Below are 26,206 nucleotides of genomic sequence, written 5' to 3'. Positions count from 1 at the left end.
ATACAGCGCGCACAATCAAAAATCCTAAGAACTATCACTGGGGCACCATGGTAGTTTCGCAACCAAAACATCCACAGGGTCCTCCGCATTCTTGCAGTAAAAGATAAAATAGACAAACAAAAAACGACCTACAATGAAAAACTCTCTGTGTACCCAAAAAATCCAGCAGAACCCGCCTACTACGCAACGACCTCCCAACCCAGCAATAATTCTCAGGGCCCCATAACTCAGTCATACGTCTGTTAGTTAAGCTATTACCATAATATTTGATACACTTATTGTTAGTATCCAAAAGGAGAAGATTCAATAAATAAAATGCAAAGCTAATAAAATAAAGAAAATTTTGAAGAGTGACGCAGGCTGGTCCGAGATGTCAGCATGGGGGATGACGAGTTGATGGATGGACTCTGATTCTCCGTTGGCATTCCAGCGCTTAATTTGCGCACTCAAGGCAAGCTGCAGTGTTTTTATAATCCTGGAAGTATGCCCACAGCCCTTGCTGACTTAATACTGCCAGCAAGGGCTCCTGGAGAAAGCAAGGAGCAACCATGGAAGAGTGATCCGACTAGCAAGGAGATGCGTTGCTACAACAGCAATGAAAAAGGTCACTGGGCCAGATAATATACATATAAGCGGAATTAGAAAGAGTGCGTTAACAATCACGTAATATAGTTTAAAATGTTTTGTTTTGAAAACTCTGACCAGCCAGTCATTACAGAATGCTTGATATGTACCAACAACCCAGTATACTGGTATACCTTTGATAAAGGTTGCATGTAAGTCTTAAAATATAAAGTTAGAATCCCAGGAGAAGGCTAGTTTTTGATTGAGGAAAAGCTTATTGAAAAGCCGAGAACAATATTGTTTTATTTCAAAATAAGAAATAACGATTTTTTAAATTTTAATATTGGGGCGGAGAATCTATGGTCTACAATACTGTGCTGGACAGAGGTTTTATGGATGCATTAAATTTAAACATTAAATCAGGAGATTTCAAAGAAAATCAATTAGAAAGATAGAATTTAGAAGACCCACGTTTTGAAAGGAAAAGGTTAGGATAAAAAATTTAAGGATGAACTAGTTTAGGAAATAATATTTTAGGAAAACAAATCTTAGGAAAAGAAACTTTTTGAATTGGTTGACTACGATTTTTCCCAGCAAGTTATGCAAACAAATATTTTAGAAGTTGCAAAAGGAGAAAGACTTTAAAACATTAGTGATAATGATAATGATCAAATGAATATGGTCGAATAAATTTAATAAGGCGACCTGAAGTTCCGAAAATAAAGTGTGAAATGAATGTGGTTTTGGAAAACTTAAAACCCCTCAACTGCAAATTAAGCATATTATATTATGTACATGGACGCCATATTAATTGGCAACGAGAGTTTAGATGAACACATGGAAATTTTAGAATATTGAAATTGAGAATGGAAAAATGCAAAATTTGGGGTTTGTGTTTTCAAATGATAAAATTAAAGCTAACGATGATTGCTTGGAAGCGATAGAAAAGTTTTCAATTCCGGGAAAAGTGGACGGAGTGTAAATTGTTCTGGGTCTTTTGTTTAGTTTTCGCATGTTTCTTAAGGATTTTTCAATGATAGCGAATCCATATATGACTTATAAAGAAAAAATAGAGTTTTAAAGAATGAGGCAATGCAAAGTTAATGAAAGCTGCAGTTTTGGCTTAATACGATCAGAGCTTTAGGACTGGGAGCTGTGCTTTTCAAAGAAAAGATGAAATGTTGCATCCAATTGTTTTCTTCTCAAGAAGATCCACGACAACGGAGGCATCACATATAAATAATCACATTCATAAGTTAGAGACCTTATCCATAATTATCGCGCTGAAGAGGTTTTTCATTGTTTTGCAAGACAAGCGGCTTAAAATTGTGACAGAATGCAAGACCTTAGTCCTAACGCTCAAATAATTTGATATTAGTTCCAGAATAGCAAGGTGATCTTAAGAGCCGCAAGAGTTCAATTATGAATTGGAACACAGGACAAACAATAAAATGCAGCATATGACCTTTGTAAAAAAATTCATCCAAACAAAAGGGAAAGGTCTATTTGAAATACACATTTTTTGTTAAGTGACTAGTTTCGGTAAAGTTAATATATAATGAGATATCGACCAAAGTTGCGGGCCAATTTGTCGTGATGTTGGCAGAGATGAGCTAACTATCTTAACGTTCATCGATACATCATCGCGTTCGTGAATGTTATCGAAATATTATCGGAATGAATGTTTTCGATGTGCAACATATACATGCAATTACAAATTTTTTTAAACAAAAATCGCATTCATCGTTTATTTCTTCCCGAATACCTTCCCCCCTTTCTGCACCATATCTGCCAAAAAAAAAACAATATCAGAAAATAATACCAAACACTAAAAATTTTAAAAGAAAAATCTACCAAAAACTTGTACAACTGAATATATTTAAATTACAACAAAATTAAAAACAATAATAAAAACCATAGGCAAATTAAACCAAAATTAAAATTATAAAAACTATATCATTAATTTAAATAAAGACGAGGACGGAAGATAGCTTTGCAAGTCGAAGACTTAATATCCTTGCACACTTTGCTGAAATTGATAAAAATGCAAAAGTAGCGAGAAAAATAACAAAAGGTTGCCGCCTTTATTGCGGCGTCACTAGCCGCCATTCCTAATTGGGCATCCAAAGTGATCGGTTGAGTTATCACGGCAAAGGAGCCCAAAAGGAAGATCCCAGCGGGATTCCGGCCAAGTTCAGGGTGAGTGAGAAGCGAATGAGGTCTTTTAGATTTTCTAAGGGGGCTCATCTTGTTGCATAGGTGTTGGCCAAAAGGTGCAGCCCCAAGTCCAAAGACGCAACCCATGAAATTAGAAGGCACGCGCTTTTACCCTGATCAAGGTATGCATTTGGAAAGATGCACGTCAATAGCTTTTAATACCGAGTTCCTATGGGAGCTATAGGATATAGAAACTTGATCCTTTTAGGACGACTGGTAAAGTTTCAGATCGCTAGCCCTTAAAATGAGCTCGCAAACGGTATTGATACAGGCGGACATGGCTATATCGTCTCATCGATTGGTCCTGATCAAGAATATATACACTTTATGGGGTCGGAAAAAAGTTATAATACCCTCTGCAAGGGTGTAAAAAATGTGATGTTGTTCGAGTGTGAAGTTTACACTGTAAACTGATTTTATGTCTGAAAAAAATAAAATTTTATCAATCGTCAAGCGTTAGATATTCGAAAACCTTTGAGATGAGTTTTGAAAAATATAGATAAAAGTTTAGTGATGCCACACCGGTCCAATTAATTACGCGCCCATTTTAAAATGACGAGTTGGAGGCAAACCGTTTCTGCATTTTCCTGGTAAACTAGCAGCTTTACGCAAGAAACACTAAAATCACTGTTTATGGGGAAAACAACCAAAATGCCACCCTTTAGTTTAGAAATATAAATTAAACGCACGATAGGTTCAATTGAAATTATTTCTTGATTTTACTAGCTGTGCTCGGAGTTGCAGCGATTTTGTATAACTGACTTGCAGAAAGCTTGACTTCAAATTTTGTACATGTTTTCGCTGTAGCTCAGCTGAATAGATAACGCGACAAATGTAGCGAGATAAGAAAGACGAAGAACAATAAATATGCAAAGCTGTATAACAGCCCTGCATGTGCAGCGCGCACCTATGAGCATTTTAATAGGTGCTGGCGGTCTGCTCTAAACAATCACTATTCATGAAATGTGTATTTCAACTAGATCTTCAACTTTTTATACCCTTGCAGAGGGTATTATAATTTCAGTCAGAAGTTTGCAACGCAGTGAAGGAGACATATCCGACCCTAAAAAGTATATATATTCTTGATCAGCATCACTAGGAGAGTCGATCTAGCCATGTCCGTCTGTCCGTCCGTCTGTCTGTCCGTCTGTCCGTCCGTTTATATGCAAACTAGTCTCTCAGTTTTAAAGCTATCTGCATGAAACTTTCCCAAAAGCTGTCTTTCTATTGCAGGTAGTATATAAGTCGGAACGAGCCGGATCGGACGACTATAGCATATAGCTCTCATAGGAACAATCGGAAAAATAAATGAAAAAAAATTATAACTTTGCTGTTTTTTAATTTTTCGTTTAGTTCTTCGACATTTAGTAATGGTTAAATATTTCCGATTTACGTTTTAAATTTCATCAAAATCGGACGACTATAGCATATAGCTCCAATAGGAACAATCGGAAAATAAATGAAAAAAAATTATTACTTTTCTGTTTTTTAATTTTTTGTTTAGGTCTTCGACATTTAGTAATGGTTAAATATTTTCGATTTACGGTTTAAATTTCATCAAAGTCGGACGACTATATCATATAGGTCCCATAGGAACAATCGGAGAAATAAATGAAAAAAAATTATAACTTTTCTGTTTTTTAATTTTTTGTTTAGTTCTTCGACATATGGCAATTTCAGAATTATGGTTTAAATTTTATCAAAATCGGACGTCTATATCATATAGCTCCCATAGAACTAATAAAAATATATAAAATAACTATCTAATAATTGAGCTGCAAATCATCATAGCTTCACTGTTTTTCAGTATATACTCAAGTAAATCATAATTTAAATGTTTTCAAAAGTATTTAATTCATGCAATAGCTGCAAGGGTATATGAACTTCGGCTTGCCGAAGTTTGCTTTCTTTCTTGTTTAAGAGTTTTTTTGATAGGGTAAATAATTTATTGGAGTTATTAACAAAATCAAAAAAAATAATGGTTTTTACCGTTATTTTCCAAGAAGACGGTCTTGTCGCAAACTTTGACCCATTTTTGCGTAAGCAGGACCCCAAAATAACAAGAAAGTATTTAACCGATTGTTCCTATGGAAACTATATGCTATAGTCGTCCGATCCGGCTTGTTCCGACTTATGTACTACCTGCAGTGGAAAGACAACTTTTGGAAAAGTTTTATGCAGATAGTTTTAAAACTGAGAGACAAGTTTGCGTAGAAACGGACGGACGGACAGACGGAAATGGCTAGATCGACTGGCCTAGTGATGCTGATCAAGAACATATATACTTTATAGGGTCGGAGATGTCTCCTTCACTGCGTTGCAAACTTCTAACTGAAATTATAATACCCTCTGCAAGGGTATACAAATCGGAAAAGGAATAAATTTAAAGTCTAAATTTGGAAAGGCACGTTTGCAACGCCAAGTCTTTCATTCTGATCTGTTAATTGATCGTTAATAATGTGCATTGCAGGCTAAATTAAAGTTACTTAACGTTTCACTTGCACTATTTCCCAATTACGAATTTTTTACACTTTTCTTTAAATGCCATTGTGTCCTCAGCAATGTATCATAGTATCGAAGTCTTTTCCAACTAACTTTGACATGAAAACCATACCTATGTGTGTTGCTTTCATATACAAGTTTATTATTATTATTCATATCAAAGTTTATATATAATATGCTTTCGTATCTTATAGATATGAAAAAGATCGTTTTGGTATAAAAAAAATTAATATGTAAAAATTGAGGAGACTTTACCGAATTGGTATTCTTTAGTTTTTTCTCTGTGTAACAATTTTAATTCCTGCATCTTCATCTAGTCTTTTCTTGAACTCATCACAAACTTTTCACTTTTGGGTTTTTTTTAAATAAAGTCGAACTAGGAAATTGTTTAATGCTAAATAAAATTGTATTGGTCATCAAATGCTTTACTTTTTCAATAAGTTTTGGCCAATGTTTTTGGAAATGCAGAAATCAGAAATATGTATTTAAAAATCGTTTAACTTTTACCTTATAAATTAATTTTTTTTTTAAATAATCCTTTTTGTTTTGTTCAGAAACAAGTTAAATAGGGATCAACTTCCTAGGGCTATTGTCAACAGAAGATTAATAAAAATGGTTATTCAATCATTTCGTATCACTATGGACGACAGTACATGTAGTGACGATGAGCACCAAGAGCGTGTGCATAAAAGACTACTAATTTATAGCTGCAGAATTGAACATCAGCTGTGATGGTCCGATCGTGACGAGTAATACACATATTGAAAGGTATCGCTAAATGAATGAGAATTGCATACCAAGACTTTAGGAAAGTTGATTGGTTGAGGAGGTCGGTGAAAGTGACATACTAAAAACTTTTTAAGTGGAGTACCTGAGCGTGGATTGGTAAAATATTACGCTTTTTTAACACAATTATCACGCTAAAATAATAAATACCTGTGTAGGCAACATACTTGGATGATGCGGTCCGAATGGAAACATTTTTTTAAGTGTATTTATTTAGTCGAATGCTAATTAATTTTTCGTCACAAAAGTTGATATCAGATGTTTTATATGTTGAAGGTACTATCGTCACGCCTTGTTAAGAGGCGTTTCTGTTTGATAATAATTTAAACTTAATTTGTTTCGAACACATAATTCTAAAATCCCAATTTATTTCCGTTCTAAAAATTTCCCGCCGTTAACATTTGCGATTTCAGCTGATCTCACATCAACTGAAATCGGAAAATTGAAGGTGGATGTGCTCTGTGGAAATCCGAGTTTTTCATTTGTCAAAAAATCCAACCGTTTCCAATGGAAAGATGTGGAAAGATGTCATTAATTTGAAGAATCTTCGAAAAAATAGTGTGGCTGCAAGACTTTTATTTGTGTATATCTAGGGTATATTTTGGTATTATAACGCGTTTGTCAACAGTTTTCAAGGTAAGATGTTTTAGTGCTTAAAAAAATAAAGATCTTTGTAAGTATGAACAAATTAAATTTTTTAAAATAGGAAGTAGTGTGTCATGAAGGATCCATCCCTTATGCAATTTGTAGAGGACCAGAAAATTGATTCCGCCGCCTATGAAATGTATATTGGTTATTATATGTAAATTATAATCAAACGTTAAAAAAATATTAATATGATTATATCTCCTCAATGTTATTCTATAGTGTGGCTAATAAAAACAATTATATAAGCGGTGCTGATCCTGGATCTTATTTTCCCAAGCCGAGAAGATCTCGACTTAAAAGCAGAGTTCAAGGGAGAAGGTTGTTAGGTGAAAGCATTCCCAAGCAAGTAAATTATTAATATTTTAAAATTGGTTGGTAATATTCATTTTTTATCTTAGGGCATCATTAAAAAAATATACATTTAAATTACAAACTAAAAGTAGAAAAAAAAATATTTTAATATTATGCCAGGTATAAAAAACATAAGTTAAAATGAAAACCATGACAGATTCATATGAAATAATCTCAGCCTTCTATGAAAAAAAAACAGTTTTGCATGAAATAATATTATCTAATACGAAAAAATTTCATCCTGATATTAAAAATACTATAATGATATGGCAAGTTTGATAAGTGCTGCATATTAATTTGGTATTAAATCAAACTTAATTGTCCCGAACACATAATTGCAAAAGCCCAATTCTTTGATACTTGGGATACTGACGGATTTTTTGGTAAGGTTTTAATGATGTGATTGACCTTACAAGCCCAACAGTATTTGAGATCATGCCGCAGATATTGTCGAGACCGACAAGCTGTGCAAATATTTTCTATTGTCGAGCAGCAACGGTGTAGTTTTTCATTACAAGGTAAGTTCATGTCTGGCCCAGATTGCGTATAAAAGCCCACCCAGTTTTCGAGATCAGACATATCACAATGCGGTTCCTATACGTTCTTGTCTTCGGTGTGCTCTTGTGCCTTGTCCAGGCTCAGGATGACACCACCACCACCGAAGCCTCCTCCGAAACCACCACCACCACCGCCGCCTCCTCCGAAACCACCACCGTCGCCTCCTCCGCCGCCGCCACCACCCCCGCCGCCTCCTCCTCCGACACCACCACCAAAGCCTCCTCCTCCACCAAGTCCCCTTCGTCGGCGGAGGCCAAGAGGCGCAGACGAACCCGCCGCCGTCGCCTGGCCCGGCAGCGCCAGCGCCGCGAGCGCATGAGGCAGCGCAGGACTCAGAGGCTGCGCCTGCAACTGGAGAACCAGCGCCGTCTGATCAACCAGCTGCGCGGATAGGTGAAGCTGGTGCAGATGCCTTGGGAATTAAAGCAATATATATTTTTTTCCTTGGGTTCTTTAATGGAAAAACCAGCATGCAACAAACAATAGGGCTACAAGTATAACAAAACATGAATTTAAGTCAAGAGCCATTCAACATGGAAAGCATACCTTTTCACCATCGTACATGAGTTTATGTAAAGAACAATAAAGCAATGTCGACCTTTTAATTTTTCCGATCATTCCTTTGTTGTCCGATTTCAATACCCTTGCAAAGGGAATTGTAATTTCAGTCAGGAGTTTGAAACGCAGTGCGGGACACGTTTCCGACCCTATGAATTATATATATTCTTGATCAGCAATAATATTTGATTAAACTGGACGACTATATCATGTACAGTAGCCGACAAAGAAATCTGGACACCCAGGGTATGTCCCCTGTGCGCAAACTTTTTTTCGTGTTATCTATTAAGTATTTAGTATTAAATAACCATCTAATTTGGGAATCTTAAGCTTTTGGCGCCAAAAAACTAAGTAAAACATGTCGAAAATGACTAAAGCTGTTAAAGGTGTTGGCTTTGCGATCGGAAAATTTAAGCCTCTGCGATATCAGCGCTAAAGTATGCTTTTCAAATAATTTGAAACTTACTATAAAAATACAAAAAAATAATTTTTAATTTTTTACTTTTCTTAAAAAGTACAAATAATTTTAATTTCAGTTTCACGTTGTGAGGTTCCATTTTTGAAATATTGTAGGACTAGCTTCTTGAGTGATGTAGGAGGACCCATTGCTTATTGTTATTATTCATATTATTAAATAAATCTAAAAAAATTTTATGAAATAAAATGTTAAAATAGCACTTTGCGTCTAAAAGTTACAGCTCAATACATTTCTAAATTGGCTCTGCATTAATAATGCTGTACTATATACTGCGCTTCTTGAGTTTGTTATTCAATAGTATCGATATCAAAGTAATATCGATCGAAACCTAAAAGATTACATATATCGTATATCGACGTTCAATACCATACTTAATAACATTCCGGCCCACGTGAATCAAAGCACCTGTTGAGATTAACCAATAACGTCAAGTACGGCTAGTTTAGATGCTGGTCTTCTAAGTACTTCAGTGCATCTTGTCCATCCTTTTCGGTTTGAATCGCACATTCCACATTCCACGGCTTTCAGTCTCGTCGCATATAAGAACCACATCTCCGATTTGTAAGGGCTCACCACGTTTTGTTTTAACCTGAGGGACTTTTTCTTTAAGGGTTAACGCCCAACTACGTTTCACACTATGTACCAAACGTTCCCATGCTCCACCAACCGCAGGTTTGCCTGGTTCGATCCTTGATCGCTTCTGATTCTTTTTGCTACTCCTCTTTGACAGCAAAAGTTTTTGAGTGAATAGCCCTTGTTGTCATACATGTAAATAACGTCACCCACATATTTCTTCGACGTGTTCCAATGGCTTCTTAAAATGGACCAAGATAACCGAACCCTGTATTTGAGAAGTGTTTGGCGTAGGCGGCGACTCTGTCCATAGGCAACTGTCGCATCAAAGGTGGCTCGGGTATTGCTGATAAATTATTGCATAACTGACAATTGGACTTAATGGTTTTAGCTAAACGTCGAATAGGTGGTATCCAAAATTTTTGTCTTATGGAACATATCATGGTATCTACATTTTGGTGCTTACACTGTTCATGACACTGATTGGCTATTAGTAGATTGACACAGCACAACTACCATTGTCTATACGACCTGCCAGACCAAGACTGCACTGGAATTGGATATCGGCTGACGTCCTGGTGGAAAAAAGCGAATTGAACCGTTTTACATAATAGTTTCTCAGAGCTGCAAATTTCCTTAGCCAATACTACATTAGACCTTTTGAAGTCTATATTTTTAAACACGATGGCACGGCGAACCCAACAAATAAGTCTTAAAAGTTTTTCGTATTTACTAAACGGGTCCTGAGTAGTAATAAATATAAATTTTTGACGTTGTTCGTTGTCTTGGTTGCGATCTTGTATATCTTGAGGTTGTATTTTCCACTCTGAGCTGTCTAAATACAAAAGAAAAACGGTCCTTCAATCCAGACATTTAGTTTTGCTTACGAGGACATGTATGTACGTATGGAGAATTTCTGTTTCCGGGAACCCATTTCCACTGATTGACCCTTGTGCATTTCAAAATTTCAGATATTCAATGACCTGCATATTGCTTAAAGCGACGGCTATCTAAATGTATCCAGCTTATCACGGTTTTATAACCCGACCGCAAATAAACCTTTAGGGCCAACATCATTGTTTATGATGGCGTTTTTTAGTAGTACTCATAGGACTTCAGGACTAGCACATTTTAATTGGACTAAAATTTCTGTTTCACATCACAAATTCAATTGAAACTGTTTCCTGGTATTTAATTCACAAGTACGCAACGGCTGCAGAGGCTTCTTCGAAAATGTGAAGTTTGTATTAATAAGAACTAAGTAAACAGCTACTCTTAATAAACATGGCCAAAGTAGTTTTAAGTTATATAGTTAAGTTATGTTTTAATGTGTGTGTAACCCTGGATATATTTTGTGTGTGCTATCCCTGGCTTGTAAAGTATCGGTATGTTTTGCATCCCTAACAAAAAGACGCACGAAGAAGAGAGCGAGGCATTTGAAAAAGCGTGGCCGGTGCGATCGGACGAATAAACTGAATAAAAGATAATTAAGTTAAAGCAGTACAAAGAACACTATCAGTTGAAGGTCATGGTCGGAATCTGTAAAATTATCATGATAGCATCTGTGAATTCTTACGTCCTCTACATTCCGCAGTTGGTCGTGCTATGCAATACAAACTTTTTGACGATTTTCGGGAATTATCTCGTCCCACATGGTATTGATACGCCTCAATTCTTGTATTATATAAATCCAAATGGATAGAAGTTAGCCATTATAATTGAAAGGACTTGTTTCTTTGTTGGAGGTAATTTTGCTTCTGCTACGTTTTTTGGTACCTTTTTAAACTTAAGAATGAAACCGAACTGGTCTGACTTGTAATCCCAATGAAGCCCAAGTATTTTTTCCGTATTCGGCTTAAATTTATTTCGTATTGTTGGAGATATTTCAATATCCGGAGAGTTGTTAATCCTTTTTAACATAACCTTTGAATTCAACACAAATCCACGAAGCTCGAAATTTCCATTTTTATGAATTTTAATAACTCTGTCAATTACGTTGTGTGCTTCATCGACTGTGTCATTACTGTCTAAATAATCGTCGACGTAATGATGTTCTTTTATAGCTTTAACCGCTTTTGGATTATCATCCGTAAAGGATTTGGCGTTGATATTTTCGACGTTTTGTGGTGAACACGGTGATCTGGTAGAAACGAAAATCATGACTTTCATAACAAAAAATCTGGTTTAATTTCTCCGCAAAAATCTTTGATTGTTCTAATCCTTCTTTTTGATGAATACACGGCGAGACATTTCTTTTATGTCGGCACAAACTCCTATTTTACGTTGACGAAACTTAACGAAGAGATGGCAAATGCATCGGCTGGTATGCATCTGGTCCTTTTGTAAGAGATGATTTTAAAGACACTCCATGTTTTTGGGCTGCGGGCTCAAATGCTAGTTTTGGTCTGTTTTTCCTTTAAATTGCAGACTGCAAAGTGTTGCAGATACCAAGTATTGCCTGAATCCGTTTCGATTTTTGTTCATATTCTTTTTTTTTTTCTTTATACCGTTTTAGGAGCCATTCATCCTTAATCATTTTAAGTTCAATATTAGTCAATAGTCAATATTAGTCAATAATTTCAGATTTCTATAAAAGTCCAGTTTCGTAGCCATATTTCTATTTTTTTGTTGTTTTCTTTAATATTTTTTCAGATCTTTGATCAATATCCGATTTGAGCGGTGCTGTTAATTTAACTCCAAACTGGTCAATGTTTTAAAGTTATGTTTTATATTTTGTACATAATTTTCTGTATTTATACTTTCTTTACTCTGTTTTGTTTATTTTACTTTGACCCAACCAATATCCATCCTAGTTTAGTTTTATGAGCTGAAAAGTTTCCATTTAAATTTATTATTTCCATAGGCCTTACTTAGGTGTAGCGTTATTATAATTTTCAATCAGCAGATCATTTAGGCTTGGAAAATATTTGCGGAAATGCGGCGGGCTTAAGACGATTTGTTACCTATACATTTGAATGTCATATGGCTTTTCGATCCTTTTAGACTCAGCAGGCCGGCTGTCTCCACTTCGATAAAAGATATAACCCTCGTCGATAAACGCAATTATTTTGCTTTGTGACTTTGCACCTGTTACAGTTATGGGCAAAAATTTAAACAGGGTCGTCTTTGGCGGTTCTTCTTTCATAGTTGTGGTTGTAACTATATTGCCTTTCATTCTGGTGGACTATTTTCAATGTTTGCGGAGTGTCTTAGAATCGTGATGAAGTCGATTATGGTACCTCTGACATGAATCTATTTAACATTCTCGGCGAAATGATAATGAATATCGTTGGCAAAGACATCCGAAACACAGTCGCTGTTCCTTCACGATCTCCCATTTTCCGGGCAAGGTCTTCTTCTTTAAGGCATTACATTGATATATTGTAGTTTGTGTCCACTATTGCAAATAAAACATTTATGGTGTCGCTTCTGTTTGTTGTTATCAGTAAAAATGTGTTTATGTCGATTTTTTTTTCCTGTAGACCGTCGGATGTCGTCGTTGCCATTGTATTGCCTAACGCTATAGAGATAAAGGTAACAATCTTTTGAAGCCATTCCGAAATTTTTTTTACTGTTGGGTAAACAATGCCTTTTTCCATGATGTATTTGGCCCACTGTTCTTTTTTGTTTATCGGTAACTTTGTCGACTAACTCGTGTATTAACGTGGGATTGTAAAGATGATGTTCAGCGTTACAATTCTGGAGAAATGCTGTTAAATTGGCTGTCATGACGCTGAAATCAATAATATCAAATATTTTGTTGTATTTAACTGGCGGAGAGCCTCTGACTTTGTCAAGTCGACTACGAGTAAGCACTTGGGGGCGTCCGTAATGGTTACATAATGTTTGCATTATTGTTTCGACGTTATTTGGATATGTATGAAGTGATGCAACTAAATTTTTGGCTAGTCCCGAAAGTGACGTTTGAAGGCGAGAAAGATTCTCCAAAGTATAGCCGTGAGCTGCTGAAGTTTTTCTGTAGTCTACTTGAAACATAGGCCATTGCTCAGCGGTTCCATCAAACCACTAACCACACAACATCGACTCTCCTAGTGATGCTGATCAAGAATATATATACTTTATAGGGTCGGAGATGTCTCCTTCACTGCATTCCAAACTTCTGACTGAAATTATAATACCCTCTGCAAGGGTATACAGATTGAGGCAAAGCTAAGTTAATGAAAGTTCTAGTTTTTTCTCCATACGATCAGAGCTTTAGGACTGGGAGCTGTGCTTTTTCAAATAAAAGATGACTAAATTTTGCATCCAATTGTTTTCTTTTCAAGAAGAGGCATCACATATAAAATATCACATTCATAAGTTAGAGACCTTAGCTATAATTATCGCGCTGAAAAGATTTTTCATTTTTTTGCAAGAAAAGCGACTTAAAATTGTGACAGAATGCAAGTCCTTAGCCCTAACGCTCAAATAATTTGATATTAGTTCCAGAATAGCAAGGTGATCTTGAGAGCTTCAAGGGTTCAATTATAAAATGGAGCACAGGACAAACAATAAAATGTATGTAGATGCTTTTAGCAGAGATAAGAATGTAATGATAGTAGAGGCAGGCACGTTTAAGACAAGTTTACCAATTCAGTCAAAACACGAAATGAATGAACATCCGAAAAGCTCCAACATCCGATCCGTTATTTCTGTTTTTTTGGCAAATTCTTTAAAAAATTGACCTTTGTAAAAAAAATTTATTTAAACAAAAGTTTTAGGTCTATTTGAAATACACATTTTTTTTTAAGTGACTAATTTCGGTAAAGTAAATATATCGACCATATATCGAGATATCGACCAAAGTGACGGGCCAATCTGTCAACACCACCAAGATAGAGATGAGCAAACTATCTTAACTTTCATCGATACATTCGTGAATATTATCGATATATTATCGGAGTGGAGGTTTTCGATGTGTCGGAACATTGAGTTCCTCAATGAATTCTGCGGCGTTGCGAGCCGTGCGCTTTCTCGGCTGTGACATTTCGTAACCTTTCGTAACCGCACCTCGATCGAGACTGTCTGATCTATCCATCAGAACTCCTTTTTATACAGCACAAATTGTTCAACATCCTCTTGTTCACATACTTTGCCAAACACCATATGATTATCTCTTTTACTCGTACCATGTCACACCGAGACTGCACATAACAGAAATCCGTTAGGCTCAATGCAACACTTACACACAAAAACTCATATAAAGAAAGAAATGCGAAGGGAGGGATAACAAGAAAGAAAGCAAACTTCGGCAAGCCGAAGTTCATATACCCTTGCAGCTATTGCATGAATTAAATACTTTTGAAAACATTTAAATTATGATTTACTTGAGTATATGCTGAAAAACATTGAAACTATGATGATTTGCAGCTCAATTATTAGATAGTTATTTTATATATTTTTATTATTTCTATGGGAGCTATATGCTATAGACGTCCGATTTTGATAAAATTTAAACCGTAAATCGGAAATATTTAACCATTACTATATGTCGAAGAACTAAACAAAAAATTAACAAACAGCAAAGTTATAATTTTTTTTCATTTATTTTTCCGATTGTTCCTATGGGAGCTATATGCTATAGTCGTCCGATTTTAATGAAATTTAAACCGTAAATCGGAAATATTTAACCATTACTAAATGTCGAAGAACTAAACAAAAAATTAAAAAACAGCAAAGTTATAATTTTTTTCATTTATTTTTTCGATTGTTCCTATGGGAACTATATGCTATAGTCGTCCGATCCGGCTCGTTCCGCCTTATATACTACCTGCAATAGAAAGACAACTTTTGGGAAAGTTTCATGCAGATAGCTTTAAAACTGAGAGACTAGTTTGCATATAAACGGACGGACAGACGGACAGACGGACATGGCTAGATCGACTCTACTAGAGATGCTGATCAAGAATATATATACTTTATAGGGTCATGCAGATAGCTTTAGAACTGAGAGACTTGTTTACGTAGAAACGGACGGACACACGGACATAGCTAGATCGATGTGATATTGATCACTGCGTTGCAAACTTCTGACTGAAATTAAAATACTCTCTGCAAATGTATAAAAAGTTTTTTGAAACGGAGCACACAAACAAATTTGGAGTCATTCGACGTGTATTTTGAATAAAATAATAGCTGTGTTAAAAAAGTGTAATATTTTACAATCCCAGGCTCAGGAACTCCACTTAACTCTCTGAAAAATTGCCCCACAAAGCAGGTAGTCCTTCGCAGCAGCCACCATTCCACCACCCATTCCCCAAAACTCCTTAAGCGCTGAGTATTGTTGGAGTCACAACAATCATCTAATTAGTTAATGCAGTGTATGTATTTCCAAAACAAGGCTGTCCGCCGGCAATAACTCTAAGGACCCCCTTTCCCACTTAACCCTGAAGCTGGTTGATTAGACGGCGCTGCCTCGCCAGCAGCTGCTTCATCTTGCGCGTCCTCTTTTCCTGGCGCTGCCTCCGCTCCTGCCGACGACGGCGCTCCCGAGCCAGGCGACGGCGGCGGGCTCGTCTGCGCCTCTTGGCCTCCGCCGAAGAAGGGGACTTGGTTGAGGAGGAGGCTTTGGTGGTGGTGTCGTCGGAGGAGGAGGCAGCGGGGGTGGTGGCGGCGGCGGAGGAGGCGACGGTGGTGGTTTCGGAGGAGGCGGCGGTGGTGGTGGTGGTTTCGGAGGAGGCTTCGGTGGTGGTGGTGTCATCCTGAGCCTGGACAAGGCACAAGAGCACACCGAAGACAAGAACGTATAGGAACCGCATTGTGATATGTCTGATCTCGAAAACTGGGTGGGCTTTTATACTCAATCTGGGCCAGACATGAACTTACCTTGTAATGAACAAATACACAGTTGCTGCTCGACAATAGAAAATATTTGCACAGCTTCTCGGTCTCGACAATATCTTCGGCATGATCTCAAATACTGTTGGGCCTGTAAGGTCAATCACATCATTAGAACCTTACCATCAAATCCGTCAGTATCTCCAGTATCCAAGAATTGGGCTATTGCAATTATGTTGTTATTTATGCTGTTATTTTTTCATAGAAGGCTGAGATTATTTCATATGAATTTTTCATGGCTTTCATTTTAACTTATGTTTTTTATACCCTGACTAAGTATACCCTTGCAGAGCGAACGATAATTTCAGTCAAAAGTTTGCAACGCAGTGACCCTATAAGGTATTCTTGATCAGCATCACTAGAAGAGTCGATCTAGCCATGTCCGTCTGTCCGTCCGTTTCTACGCAAACTACACTGGTAAAAAAAACGCATAGTGAAATCAAACATTTTTATAATTGCTTTAACATAATATTTTCGTTTTCCATCGTTATTTTTACTATTTTATTTGATTTAAACATTTTAAAAATTTATCAGAAACATGAAGCCATTTGTTTTGAATATGAAAAATGTTAAAAACTGTAAAAGAAAATAAAAATGTGCAAAGTTGGATTACGATGAAGTTTTACTATGAAAAATAGCGAATGTTACTTTATATTTGATTTAAACATTTAAGCAATTTATTTGAAGGATAAAAATATTTATAATGAATAAGGGAAATATTAAAAGTTGACACATGCGTGCGTTCACAAAATATGTGTGTGTTCTTTTTATACCCTTGCAGAGGGTATTATAATTTCAGTTAGAAGTTTGCAACGCAGTGGAGGAGACATCTCTGACCCTATAAAGTATATATATTCTTGATCAGCATTATTAGGAGAGCTGATCTAGCCATGTCCGTCTGTCCGTCCGTTTCTATGCAAAGTAGTCTCTCAGTTTTAAGGCTTTCTGCATGAAACTTTCCCAAAAGTTGTCTTTCTATTGCAGGTAGTATATAAGTCATATCGAGCCGGATCGGACGACTATAGCATATAGCTCCCATAGGAACAATCGGAAAAATAAATAAAACAAATTATAACTTTGGTGTTTTTAAATTTATTTTAGTTCTTCGACATATAGTAATGGTTAAATATTTCAGAATTACGGCTTAAATTTTATCAAAATCGGACGACTATAGCATATAGCTCCCATAGGAACAATCGTATAGCTGCCATAGGAACTATCGAATAATTAAGCTGCAAATCATCATAGCTTCAATGTTTTTAAACATACACGCAAGTAAATCATAATTTTAACGTTTTAAGAGTATTTAGTTTTTGAAATAGCTGCAAGGGTATATGAACTTCGGCTTGCCGAAGTTTGCTTTCTTTCTTGTTTATATATATGTAATTGTTAAATTGCAGCAATATTTACGAATGCTGAACACTATCTTTAGGTAAGGCAGACGAAGAGGAGAGAGAATAAAAGCAAAATGCGCTGAAAATTCTTATTTTCATGTTCATTTATACCTTTATGCAATTTTTTGTTTTCATGTGTACAGGAACATATATATATTGTTAATGCAAGGTCAAGCAACCAAAAAACCAAGATCGCGTATTTCTTTTCGTTTTTCATTCTTTTCGCATTTCTTTGCGTGAAAGTAAAGAAGCTAATGCAAGCTTGCGTCTTCCTCTCTAATCCGAATTCGTTCACCAGTGGTCAAAAATCAATGTAATAGTGTTTGTTCTGTGTTTGAAGCTTTCTCAAATAAAATAAAAACATATATAAAAAACAGCATAAAAATACAAATTTAGTTCGTAACGATAACAAATTCCTATTTTTATTACATTGTTACATTTACAATAAAAAGATATAGGAATGGGTATTCATAGCTGGCAACCTTTGAATATTATCCAATATTGTGTTATTCTTTTCCCCACTATTGTAACATAACGGTACGCTTCAAAGTTCGACAGCTTTTTTTGCCGTTTTTTTCTTTGTAAAAATTATGGTCACTAATAGGGGTACTTTGATTTTATTTCAAACAAAAACTTTTGATATCAAACAAAAACACCTCTTAACGAGGTAAAAACGTCGTGACGATCGCAATTCAACATATAAAATATTTGATATCAAATTTTGTGACAAAAAATAAAAGCAGAGTTCAGGGAAAAGGTGGTTAGGTGAAAGCTTTCCCAAGCAAGTAAATTTATAAATATTTTAAAATTGGTTACTAATTTTGCTTCTGCAAAATTAAAATTAGGCCAGGTTTGGAAAACATAAGTTAAAATGAAAGCCATGAAAAATTCATATGAAATAATCTCAGCCTTCTATGAAAAAATAACAGCATAAATAACAACATAATTGCAATAGCCCAATTCTTGGATACTGGAGATACTGACGGATTTGATGGTAAGATTTTAATGATGTGATTGACCTTACAGGTCCAACAGTATTTCAGATCATGCCGAAGATATTGTCGAGACCGAGAAGCTGTGCAAATATTTTCTATTGTCGAGCAGCAACTGTGTATTTGTTCATTACAAGGTAAGTTCATGTCTGGCCCAGATTGAGTATAAAAGCCCACCCAGTTTTCGAGATCAGACATATCACAATGCGGTTCCTATACGTTCTTGTCTTCGGTGTGCTCTTGTGCCTTGTCCAGGCTCAGGATGACACCACCACCACCGAAGCCTCCTCCGAAACCACCACCACCACCGCCGCCTCCTCCGAAACCACCACCGTCGCCTCCTCCGCCGCCGCCACCACCCCCGCTGCCTCCTCCTCCGACGTCACCACCACCAAAGCCTCCTCCTCAACCAAGTCCCCTTCTTCGGCGGAGGCCAAGAGGCGCAGACGAGCCCGCCGCCGTCGCCTGGCTCGGGAGCGCCGTCGTCGGCAGGAGCGGAGGCAGCGCCAGGAAAGAGGACGCGCAAGATGAAGCAGCTGCTGGCGAGGCAGCGCCGTCTGATCAACCAGCTTCAGGGTTAAGTGGGAAAGGGGGTCCTTAGAGTTATTGCCGGCGGACAGCCTTGTTTTGGAAATACATACACTGCATTAACTAATTAGATGATTGTTGTGACTCCAACAATACTCAGCGCTTAAGGAGTTTTGGGGAATGGGTGGTGGAATGGTGGCTGCTGCGAAGGACTACCTGCTTTGTGGGGCAATTTTTCAGAGCGTTAAGGACGTCTTCATCGGCATGCCCAAATCTACATATTCAATCATTCAGGCGCGTTGTGGGGAATATACGCATCTCTGAGGCAGCAGACAATTGGCCCTATCCCTGGAGTTTATTATGCCAGGGATTGAGCGCTTAAAAATGCTTTTCTTGTAGCCAAGCTCAGCAGTCAGCCAGCCTGGAATCAAATCAAATAAAATATTCATTTTGATCTTTGAACTGTGCAAAAATGTGCGGCTGCCTGCCGATGGCACGGGCCGACCTAAGCCCCAGATACCAGATACTTAAATCTATTGGATGCGAATAAAAATGTTGATGTATGAGTGTCTATATGAAATATGCGGTTTGGCGATGTCACGTCGCCATCTTCTTAGGAGGGGAAAAATACTGTTTGCCCTGTTGTAAGGGGTGGATTGGAGGGGGAGTCTCGATTTGCATAGCTGCTGGCATGCCGAATTGATTCAGGATTCAGTTGACAATATTCTGTGCCAAATTTATCTCTTTGTGCCCGTTAATTGCTTATGGAACTCGAACCCCGAAATCGCCAGCCTAAAGAAAATTTCCTTAGAACTGGTTTATCTGATTTGTTCGCTCCAAAATTGCATTTCAAAAAACTTTGTCCGCCAACTGGGCAGCAATTGAGGGAAACGAACGAAATAACATGCCGCCAGCAAAAAAGGTAATGTACGTTAAGCGGGGGCATCCCTTGTTGTTGTTGTTGGAACCTTTGTTATCTGCCATTGCTGCCAATTCTGAAGGCGAAAAGGGGGATTGTATGTGTACACTGAATTGTACAAAACAGTCTCTTCAGACGTTACTTTGTAAAAGCCTTTGCCAAGTTAAGCTCAGCTCCAAAAAACTTGGTTTTGAAGATGGCAGAAGCTATTAATCCGTAATCGAAAATACACATAAGAAGTATCTGAGCCTCGGAATTAAAACGTTTAGAGCTTGATTCTACTTTAAATGTGGAATTAAATCTGATGTTTCAGGTAAGTAAATCAAGGGATCCGGGCTTTCTATTGCACTAAACACTGAACACATAGTTAGAAAAGCTTCCCTTTACCGCAACAGAGAATTGGCCATGTAAAGGATTTAAATGCGCTAGAAAGTGTAAAGGGTGAGCCCTGGAAACAGGAGATTTATTGTCTCGAATCCCAAAGCTCCTCCCCAAAACGTCCCCATACTGTCCTTGGCATAGTCAACTAATTCAATAAACCGACGGCAGAGGCAACAGTTTCATGGAGTGGGCATAGAAATGGGAATTGGATGTCTAATAACATGGGGATCTGTGATTTATGCCAAGTGAGTGTGAAATGCAAGAGCATTTCCTCTGCTGCCATATATGTGAATGTCCTGTGTCCTTGTAGCAACATCTTAATGCGCAACAACAAACAGCACCGTAGTGACCAAAAGAAAACTCCACTAACCAGCAACAAAAAGCAAAGCCATAAAAAAGAAAACACATCCAGCCGGGAACGAGAAATGTTTTCCTTAGCTTAGTTTCCTTTTTTGTTTGTTAAACTAGAGTCTCGAGGCTCTGAAATTGTTTAGCATGTCCTTTGCTATTCAAACAATTTGCATATCCTTTTAGTGCAGCAAGTATACTTAAGAAATCAACAACAACCCAAGCAGAGGCCAAAAAATCCTGGGCAGGCATACCAACACGACAGTCAACCGAAATCCAATGTCAGCTCAAGAATTCCGGTCGAGAATAGAGGGACAACTAGCGAAAAATGTCGAAAGTGAGAGCTATTTTTGAATGCCCTATGTTTGACTGCTTCTTCCAAAAAAAATTATAGATTAAAAGATTGCAGCAAAAACGAGTAAATAAGTGTCATAAGACAAAAGGCTTACGATGCAATCATCATATTTGTCAAGTTCGAAGTTTGCAAAAAATGATCGTGTTGATCAACTTAAAATCAGCATACTACCCATTAAAAAATAATAATAATTTCTTTTACAGCCCTGTCTCTTAATAAGTGTAAATAGCCTGAATTAAAAATAAATATGGTATAAGCCTTTTCTTTCAAAATTTTTATCAATGAGATGTCTTGTTTTGTCGTTACTTAATTATGATTGCTCGGATCAAATAGCTGTATTTTTTTTTCAATTCTTTCTTTAATGTTTGGGAACATCTTTTAATTTAATTTTAAATTTTATCAGTAGGCTGGTTTTTTAAATATTTTTTGTTTGCCAATAGACAGCGACCTTTTTTATAAACAAAAAAAGGTAGTTCGAGGGAAAATTCATTTATTTTGTACGGAGTAGTACTTTATTTTGATGCGTTATCGAGATGATAGAGTTGATTTAAATATTTAGGAATAAAGTTATTAAGTTGGATTGTGGAAACCAAAATGATTAAAACTGATTAAACAAAATATTAGTACCGCAAAAACGATGTAAGCAATATAGAAGTGGTGCTACCCCAAAGAAGGGAAAAAAAGTCCTGAAAAGCGATTTATTTAACACATTCGAAGCGAGCCGAGAATGCGCAGCTTTCCCGACAGCGGGGAGTAAGTAACGAATTCCAGTGAAAACTGAATACAGCCGAGTCCTCGGTACTCTGGCATCGTCCTTCTCCCTGACCAGATGCCAGCCACAATATTTATGCGCAGACGTTGCTCAATAAGCTGCTCAAGGATTTATTAGCCAAATGGGGAGATTTGACTGGCTGGCTGGAGTGCCAGTTGGCCCGTGTGGCATATGTGCGTCCTTCCAAGTGTCCATGCCCTTGCACTGGGAGAAACAGTGAGCAAAATCGGATTTAGCCTACCTTTCAATCGAATTTGGGGCCGCATTGCCTTTCAGTGCAGCAACTTTAATGCCGCGCTGGAGAAATTCTCATTGTTTGGGGCTGAGTCGCAGCCAACTTATTGATGAATGCTTTCAAAACGTAAGCATTGAATGGCAATTTTTCAAGATTTACTGTACTGCAATCAAATCAGGGCCAACCCTTCGCATCCTTCGGGTCCTTTGGGCAGAGAAAAGGGGGCAGCTGGGCGACTGGGACAATGAATTTCCTTACACCGGGGTGCTCCCTGAGCAGCCAGGCGTTTGGTCGCTTTGTGTGCCCGTCTAATGGAGCTTAAATGGCCGCTGGCTTGACCCCTGAACTTTTTCTTGGCTGCGAAAAAGTTTCACAAGTTCAACAAAGTGAAAACAAATGCATTGTGCGGATTGGGTCCAGGATGGTCGACGATAGTCGAGGGCTTATCACAATAAAATTTACCTTTTTACACCTCTTTTTTGGTGGATTCTGGTCAGGTAATTGATAAAAGTTGTTAGGGGCAGATTTGTCCAGAGATTTGTATTTCCATTCCAGGCGCATTATAACCGGTAATTGAAATTGAAGGTTTTAATGGAAATCATCGAGACGGAGAATGAAGCAGAGGTGCCGGGATCATTTTAGCATTCCTCTTGGTTACTGTCGTTTTATTGCTTCCTCAATTACGCCGACACTGCATCAATATGCCAATCGACAAATGACCAAATAACCAAATAAGCAAATCCAAAGCTCGCCAAACTCAAACTCGCATAAATCATACCAAGTGGCATCTTCAATGGGATAAAAAATGCTAAAAGCGTTTTAAAAATTCGCAAACTGTCACTGTCGGATCACAATAAGCACGACACAAGTCACAAACATTTCATTGCCAGTATATTGAATAACAATTTGATGTTGTGGGCTCTTTGTTTCTGTCCAATCCCCACCGAATGGCCGGCCCATTTTAATTCAATTTGGAAATGCTGCAAAAACACAAAATTGTCGAGTGTCAAAATTCGAGAGCAGCACGTTCTGATTCCGGCATTGAATAAAATGAAAAATTGTATTTGAATTGACATTGATGGCTTCACTGTAAGCATTATTAAAGTTCTTCTATTACTCTTTAAAAAAGAGAAATGATTATAAAGTTACAAATGGAACGGGCCGAATCGGACAACTATATCTTATAGCCAATAAACAATATTTTAACTTCGCTGTTCTCCAATTTATTTAATTTATTTTAAAGTTTATCGTTTACTATTTCAGAACTACGTTTTTTATTTTTTTATTTCTGGTTTTAAGTAAAAGCACTGCAAATTTTAACGGCTCAACCTTTACTAATATTATCTTTGCCTTTCGAAGAGGAAGAAATTTTTAGTTTGATCAGCAATCAGTGCTCGGCGTAGACCCCAAAATATGAGATACCTTTACCCAATATATACATGCCACATACTCTGATGTACTTAAAAATCCGTATCGCCCCCAAAAACTATTTACGTACTGTTGTAATTCAGGTGACAAGTAATCATTGAAGTAGAACAGTGGCTTACAAATAGTTATTTGCAGCAATCGAAGCAGAAAGCAATTGCAGCCCATATATGTATAATTGATTAATATCAAAAGCCGATGTATGAACTTAATGTAAAACTCAACCTTCTTGTAGTTATGATGTGAAGTGTCAGAGGCATCACATTTTTTGTCTGATAAATAACGCGTCGCCACGGGATGAGTTTTGCTCTTTCTGGGGCAACTTTATTTGCTTGCTTTCTGGTTAACACCAAAGTGACACTGAACAACATTAAGAAAATACCATTGGGACACGCGACAAAGCTGTGTGGAGCGGATCAGAGCTCCTAGGCGATCTTGGGCAGCATGGCGAAGATGCCGGGCTTGAGGTTGTTGACGTCCTGGACGACGAACTCCCCTCCGAAGTGGTCGTTCATGATCAGGGTGCGCTTCTTGCTGGCGTCCACGTGCGTGGCCTGCCAGACGATCTCAAACTCCTGCTCGGGCAGCATGGAGGTGGTGGGGTCCTCGGGCCACCAGAACTTGTTTGCGAAGTAGGAGCCCTGTAATGGACGTTTTAAATGAATGCGGTGCCAGTGGAACCGGCCCTAGAACGGGACCGAGAACGAATACGGATGCTGATCAGCTGGAGCCCGGCGCTAGCACTCCACTCACCTTGGCGATGGGGCAGTTGTCGACGATGTTGCCGAACTCACGGAGGAAGCCGTGCACGAAGCGGCCCACCGGCGACTTGTTGGCAAAGCCCAGGATGCGGCACACGTTCAGGGTGGTGTTCAGGTTGGTGCTGTAGAGCGCGTCCTGCTTGTTGACGATGCGCACCTCCAGGTGGATGTCCACGTCGTGCAGCTCCTGGTGCACCACCATGGAGAAGTTCAGGTGCGGGTCGCTGCTGTCGTACACCACCTTGTGGCTGACGAACTTCTCGTCGCTCCAGATCTTGATGTCCTTGAACTTGGGCCTCATCATTTTCTGGAAAAAGCGATCAGGGGGGGGATCAGTCTGGCGTCTCCGGCCCACTCTGCACGGACTAACCTCCGCCAGGGAGCCTTGCACAATGGCAAGGACCACCTGCACCAGCACCAGCACCAGGGTGTGTATCAACATTATGGACCGACTGTAATGGACTGACCGCACTGTCTGCTCTCCGCCGGCCGGGCACTATTTATATGGAAATGGCCGGCAATTATGGGTTCGATCTTATCGAAAATCAAGCAGGCTCGAAACACCCGAATGCCTTTCCAAAGTCTAACCACTTAGCTGGCCTATCTACCCGTGACCATGACCAGATCGAACGGCCATCCATTGGCCAGATCGAACGCCCATCTGCGCCTAATGTGCGCTGCACTTTGGCGCCCAGTGGTGCCTGACTTAATTGCGTTAATTGCGTTCATATAAATAGTGACTAATTGAAAAAGGGCCCAGTCCCAGTGGATAATTGGAGCAAGATGCGTGAGGTGTTCACCCGAAGCTGCTGTGCCCTAAGCCTCGTTCTGGTGGTGCTCATCCCCGTGACCGGAGCCTGGGTGCGTTGGTGCGAAACGGGCTTGTTGGCCGGCGTCTGACTAATTACTTCCCCGCAACAGCGCTCTTTCAAGGTCATCCTCACGAGCATCGACTTCGAGGCCAACGAGAAGGTCGTGGACCTAAGGGTTGACCTGCAGAACGAGCTGGGCGAGTCCAAGGTGAGCATAGACATGAAGACGCTCGAGGACATCGACGACGTCCTACTGGCGGTCGACGTCGGACTGGAAACGGACAAGGGGAACTACTCCACACTGATCAATCGCACCATCAACTTCTGCAAGCTGGTGAAGCAGCGCACCTCGGACCCGCTGCTGCGCGGGATCTACGAGGATCTGCTCAAGCACGGCAACTTCATCAAGGAGTGCCCCATCCGCCGGGGCACCTACAGCCTGATCAACTACAAGGTGGACGAGGAGATGCTGCCCAGCTTTCTGCCGGAGGCCAAGTTCCGGTTCGGCCTGCAGATTTCGAAGCCCAAGGGCGGAGCGATCCTACGGTCCACCGTCTTCGGCCGCATCGACAAGTCCAAGGGGTTCGACAACCTCAAGCGGTTCAGTCTGGGCTGAGATCTGTGTTCTCCGGGGGCTCTGTGCTCGCAGGAGGCCCAATAAAGTAGCGATGTACTTCCAAGCCAGCCTTGTTTTGGTATTCAAACTGCCTTGTCGCACGACTGACTTCGTCATTGTCGCCTCGTCTTGTCCTCCGCCCAATCCGCCCCCTCCTCCAATAATCTTCGTCGCCTCGTCACGTGTTTGCCCGCTCGGCTGCGAAATTCGCATGTTTGCCCGACGGTGACAAGCTGTCTGCAGGCAGCCACCGGCAGCGCAATTGATGACGACGATGATGATAATGGCGTCGCAGGGGCTGCCTGATGAGCAGCAGACGACAATGATTTAGGGAGTGTGTGTGGCAGGGGCTCCCTGCAAGTGCATACTCTGTCGGGCTGATTGGACTGATATCAGAGGGGTGACAGTCAAGAGTACTACCTACCTACCTACCCAACCCCTGGCACACAGGGAAAAATGCGAGTAGGCATCCTTCGTTTCGAAACCAGGTCGAAAAGGATGCGCCACTTGGTGGAGTCATGGTTGAATGCTTATATGTTCGGAGGCAATAATTTCGGGATCTAAGATCAATGACAATTCGCAGTGCTGGTCTAAAA

The 26,206-nt window shown here is 38.9% G+C and overlaps 5 protein-coding genes across 5 annotated transcripts; 3 read left to right on the top strand and 2 right to left on the bottom strand.

Moving 5' to 3' along the window:
- The first annotated feature begins 7,631 nt into the window (after nucleotides 1-7,631).
- LOC108143119 (flocculation protein FLO11-like) lies at nucleotides 7,632-8,231 on the top strand. The gene has a single exon (XM_017267359.2). The coding sequence runs from the start codon at nucleotides 7,654-7,656 to the stop codon at nucleotides 8,017-8,019; it is 366 nt and encodes a 121-aa protein (XP_017122848.2). The 5' UTR covers nucleotides 7,632-7,653; the 3' UTR covers nucleotides 8,020-8,231.
- Nucleotides 8,232-15,541: 7,310 nt separating this feature from the next.
- LOC108143153 (protein new-glue 3-like) lies at nucleotides 15,542-16,011 on the bottom strand. The gene has a single exon (XM_017267401.2). The coding sequence runs from the start codon at nucleotides 15,991-15,993 to the stop codon at nucleotides 15,616-15,618; it is 378 nt and encodes a 125-aa protein (XP_017122890.1). The 5' UTR covers nucleotides 15,994-16,011; the 3' UTR covers nucleotides 15,542-15,615.
- Nucleotides 16,012-18,644: 2,633 nt separating this feature from the next.
- Nucleotides 18,645-19,113, top strand: LOC108143159 (protein new-glue 3-like). The gene has a single exon (XM_041708177.1). The coding sequence runs from the start codon at nucleotides 18,663-18,665 to the stop codon at nucleotides 18,987-18,989; it is 327 nt and encodes a 108-aa protein (XP_041564111.1). The 5' UTR covers nucleotides 18,645-18,662; the 3' UTR covers nucleotides 18,990-19,113.
- Nucleotides 19,114-23,719: 4,606 nt separating this feature from the next.
- LOC108143168 lies at nucleotides 23,720-24,644 on the bottom strand. The gene is made up of 3 exons (XM_017267412.2): nucleotides 24,553-24,644; nucleotides 24,175-24,489; nucleotides 23,720-24,062 (listed from the first exon to the last, which is right to left on the bottom strand). Exons 1-3 carry the CDS (start codon nucleotides 24,622-24,624, stop codon nucleotides 23,847-23,849), a joined length of 603 nt encoding a protein of 200 aa, XP_017122901.1. The 5' UTR covers nucleotides 24,625-24,644; the 3' UTR covers nucleotides 23,720-23,846.
- Nucleotides 24,645-24,957: 313 nt separating this feature from the next.
- LOC108143195 lies at nucleotides 24,958-25,674 on the top strand. Its single transcript, XM_017267447.2, has 2 exons — nucleotides 24,958-25,043; nucleotides 25,104-25,674. The coding sequence occupies exons 1-2, from the start codon at nucleotides 24,966-24,968 to the stop codon at nucleotides 25,608-25,610; spliced, it is 585 nt and encodes a 194-aa protein (XP_017122936.1). The 5' UTR covers nucleotides 24,958-24,965; the 3' UTR covers nucleotides 25,611-25,674.
- Nucleotides 25,675-26,206: the final 532 nt, after the last annotated feature.

Source organism: Drosophila elegans, unplaced genomic scaffold (genome assembly GCF_018152505.1).
Source record: "Drosophila elegans isolate 14027-0461.03 unplaced genomic scaffold, ASM1815250v1 contig_208, whole genome shotgun sequence".
NCBI lineage: Eukaryota > Metazoa > Arthropoda > Insecta > Diptera > Drosophilidae > Drosophila > Drosophila elegans.
The sequence above is the reverse complement of the archived record's forward strand: the minus strand, read 5'-3'. Positions and strand labels throughout refer to the sequence as shown.

What these genes read in the sequence shown, in the direction of transcription:
- LOC108143119 (XM_017267359.2), top strand. Translation starts at nt 7,654, where the DNA reads ATGCGGTTCCTATACGTTCTTGTCTTCGGTGTGCTCTTGTGCCTTGTC.
- LOC108143153 (XM_017267401.2), bottom strand. Translation starts at nt 15,993, where the DNA reads ATGCGGTTCCTATACGTTCTTGTCTTCGGTGTGCTCTTGTGCCTTGTC.
- LOC108143159 (XM_041708177.1), top strand. Translation starts at nt 18,663, where the DNA reads ATGCGGTTCCTATACGTTCTTGTCTTCGGTGTGCTCTTGTGCCTTGTC.
- LOC108143168 (XM_017267412.2), bottom strand. Translation starts at nt 24,624, where the DNA reads ATGTTGATACACACCCTGGTGCTGGTGCTGGTGCAGGTGGTCCTTGCC. An exon ending in TGCAAGGCTCCCTGGCGGAG is followed by an intron (nt 24,490 to 24,552) that starts GTTAGTCCGTGC and finishes CGCTTTTTCCAG; the next exon opens with AAAATGATGAGGCCCAAGTT. An exon ending in ACAACTGCCCCATCGCCAAG is followed by an intron (nt 24,063 to 24,174) that starts GTGAGTGGAGTG and finishes CGTCCATTACAG; the next exon opens with GGCTCCTACTTCGCAAACAA.
- LOC108143195 (XM_017267447.2), top strand. Translation starts at nt 24,966, where the DNA reads ATGCGTGAGGTGTTCACCCGAAGCTGCTGTGCCCTAAGCCTCGTTCTG. An exon ending in TCCCCGTGACCGGAGCCTGG is followed by an intron (nt 25,044 to 25,103) that starts GTGCGTTGGTGC and finishes TCCCCGCAACAG; the next exon opens with CGCTCTTTCAAGGTCATCCT.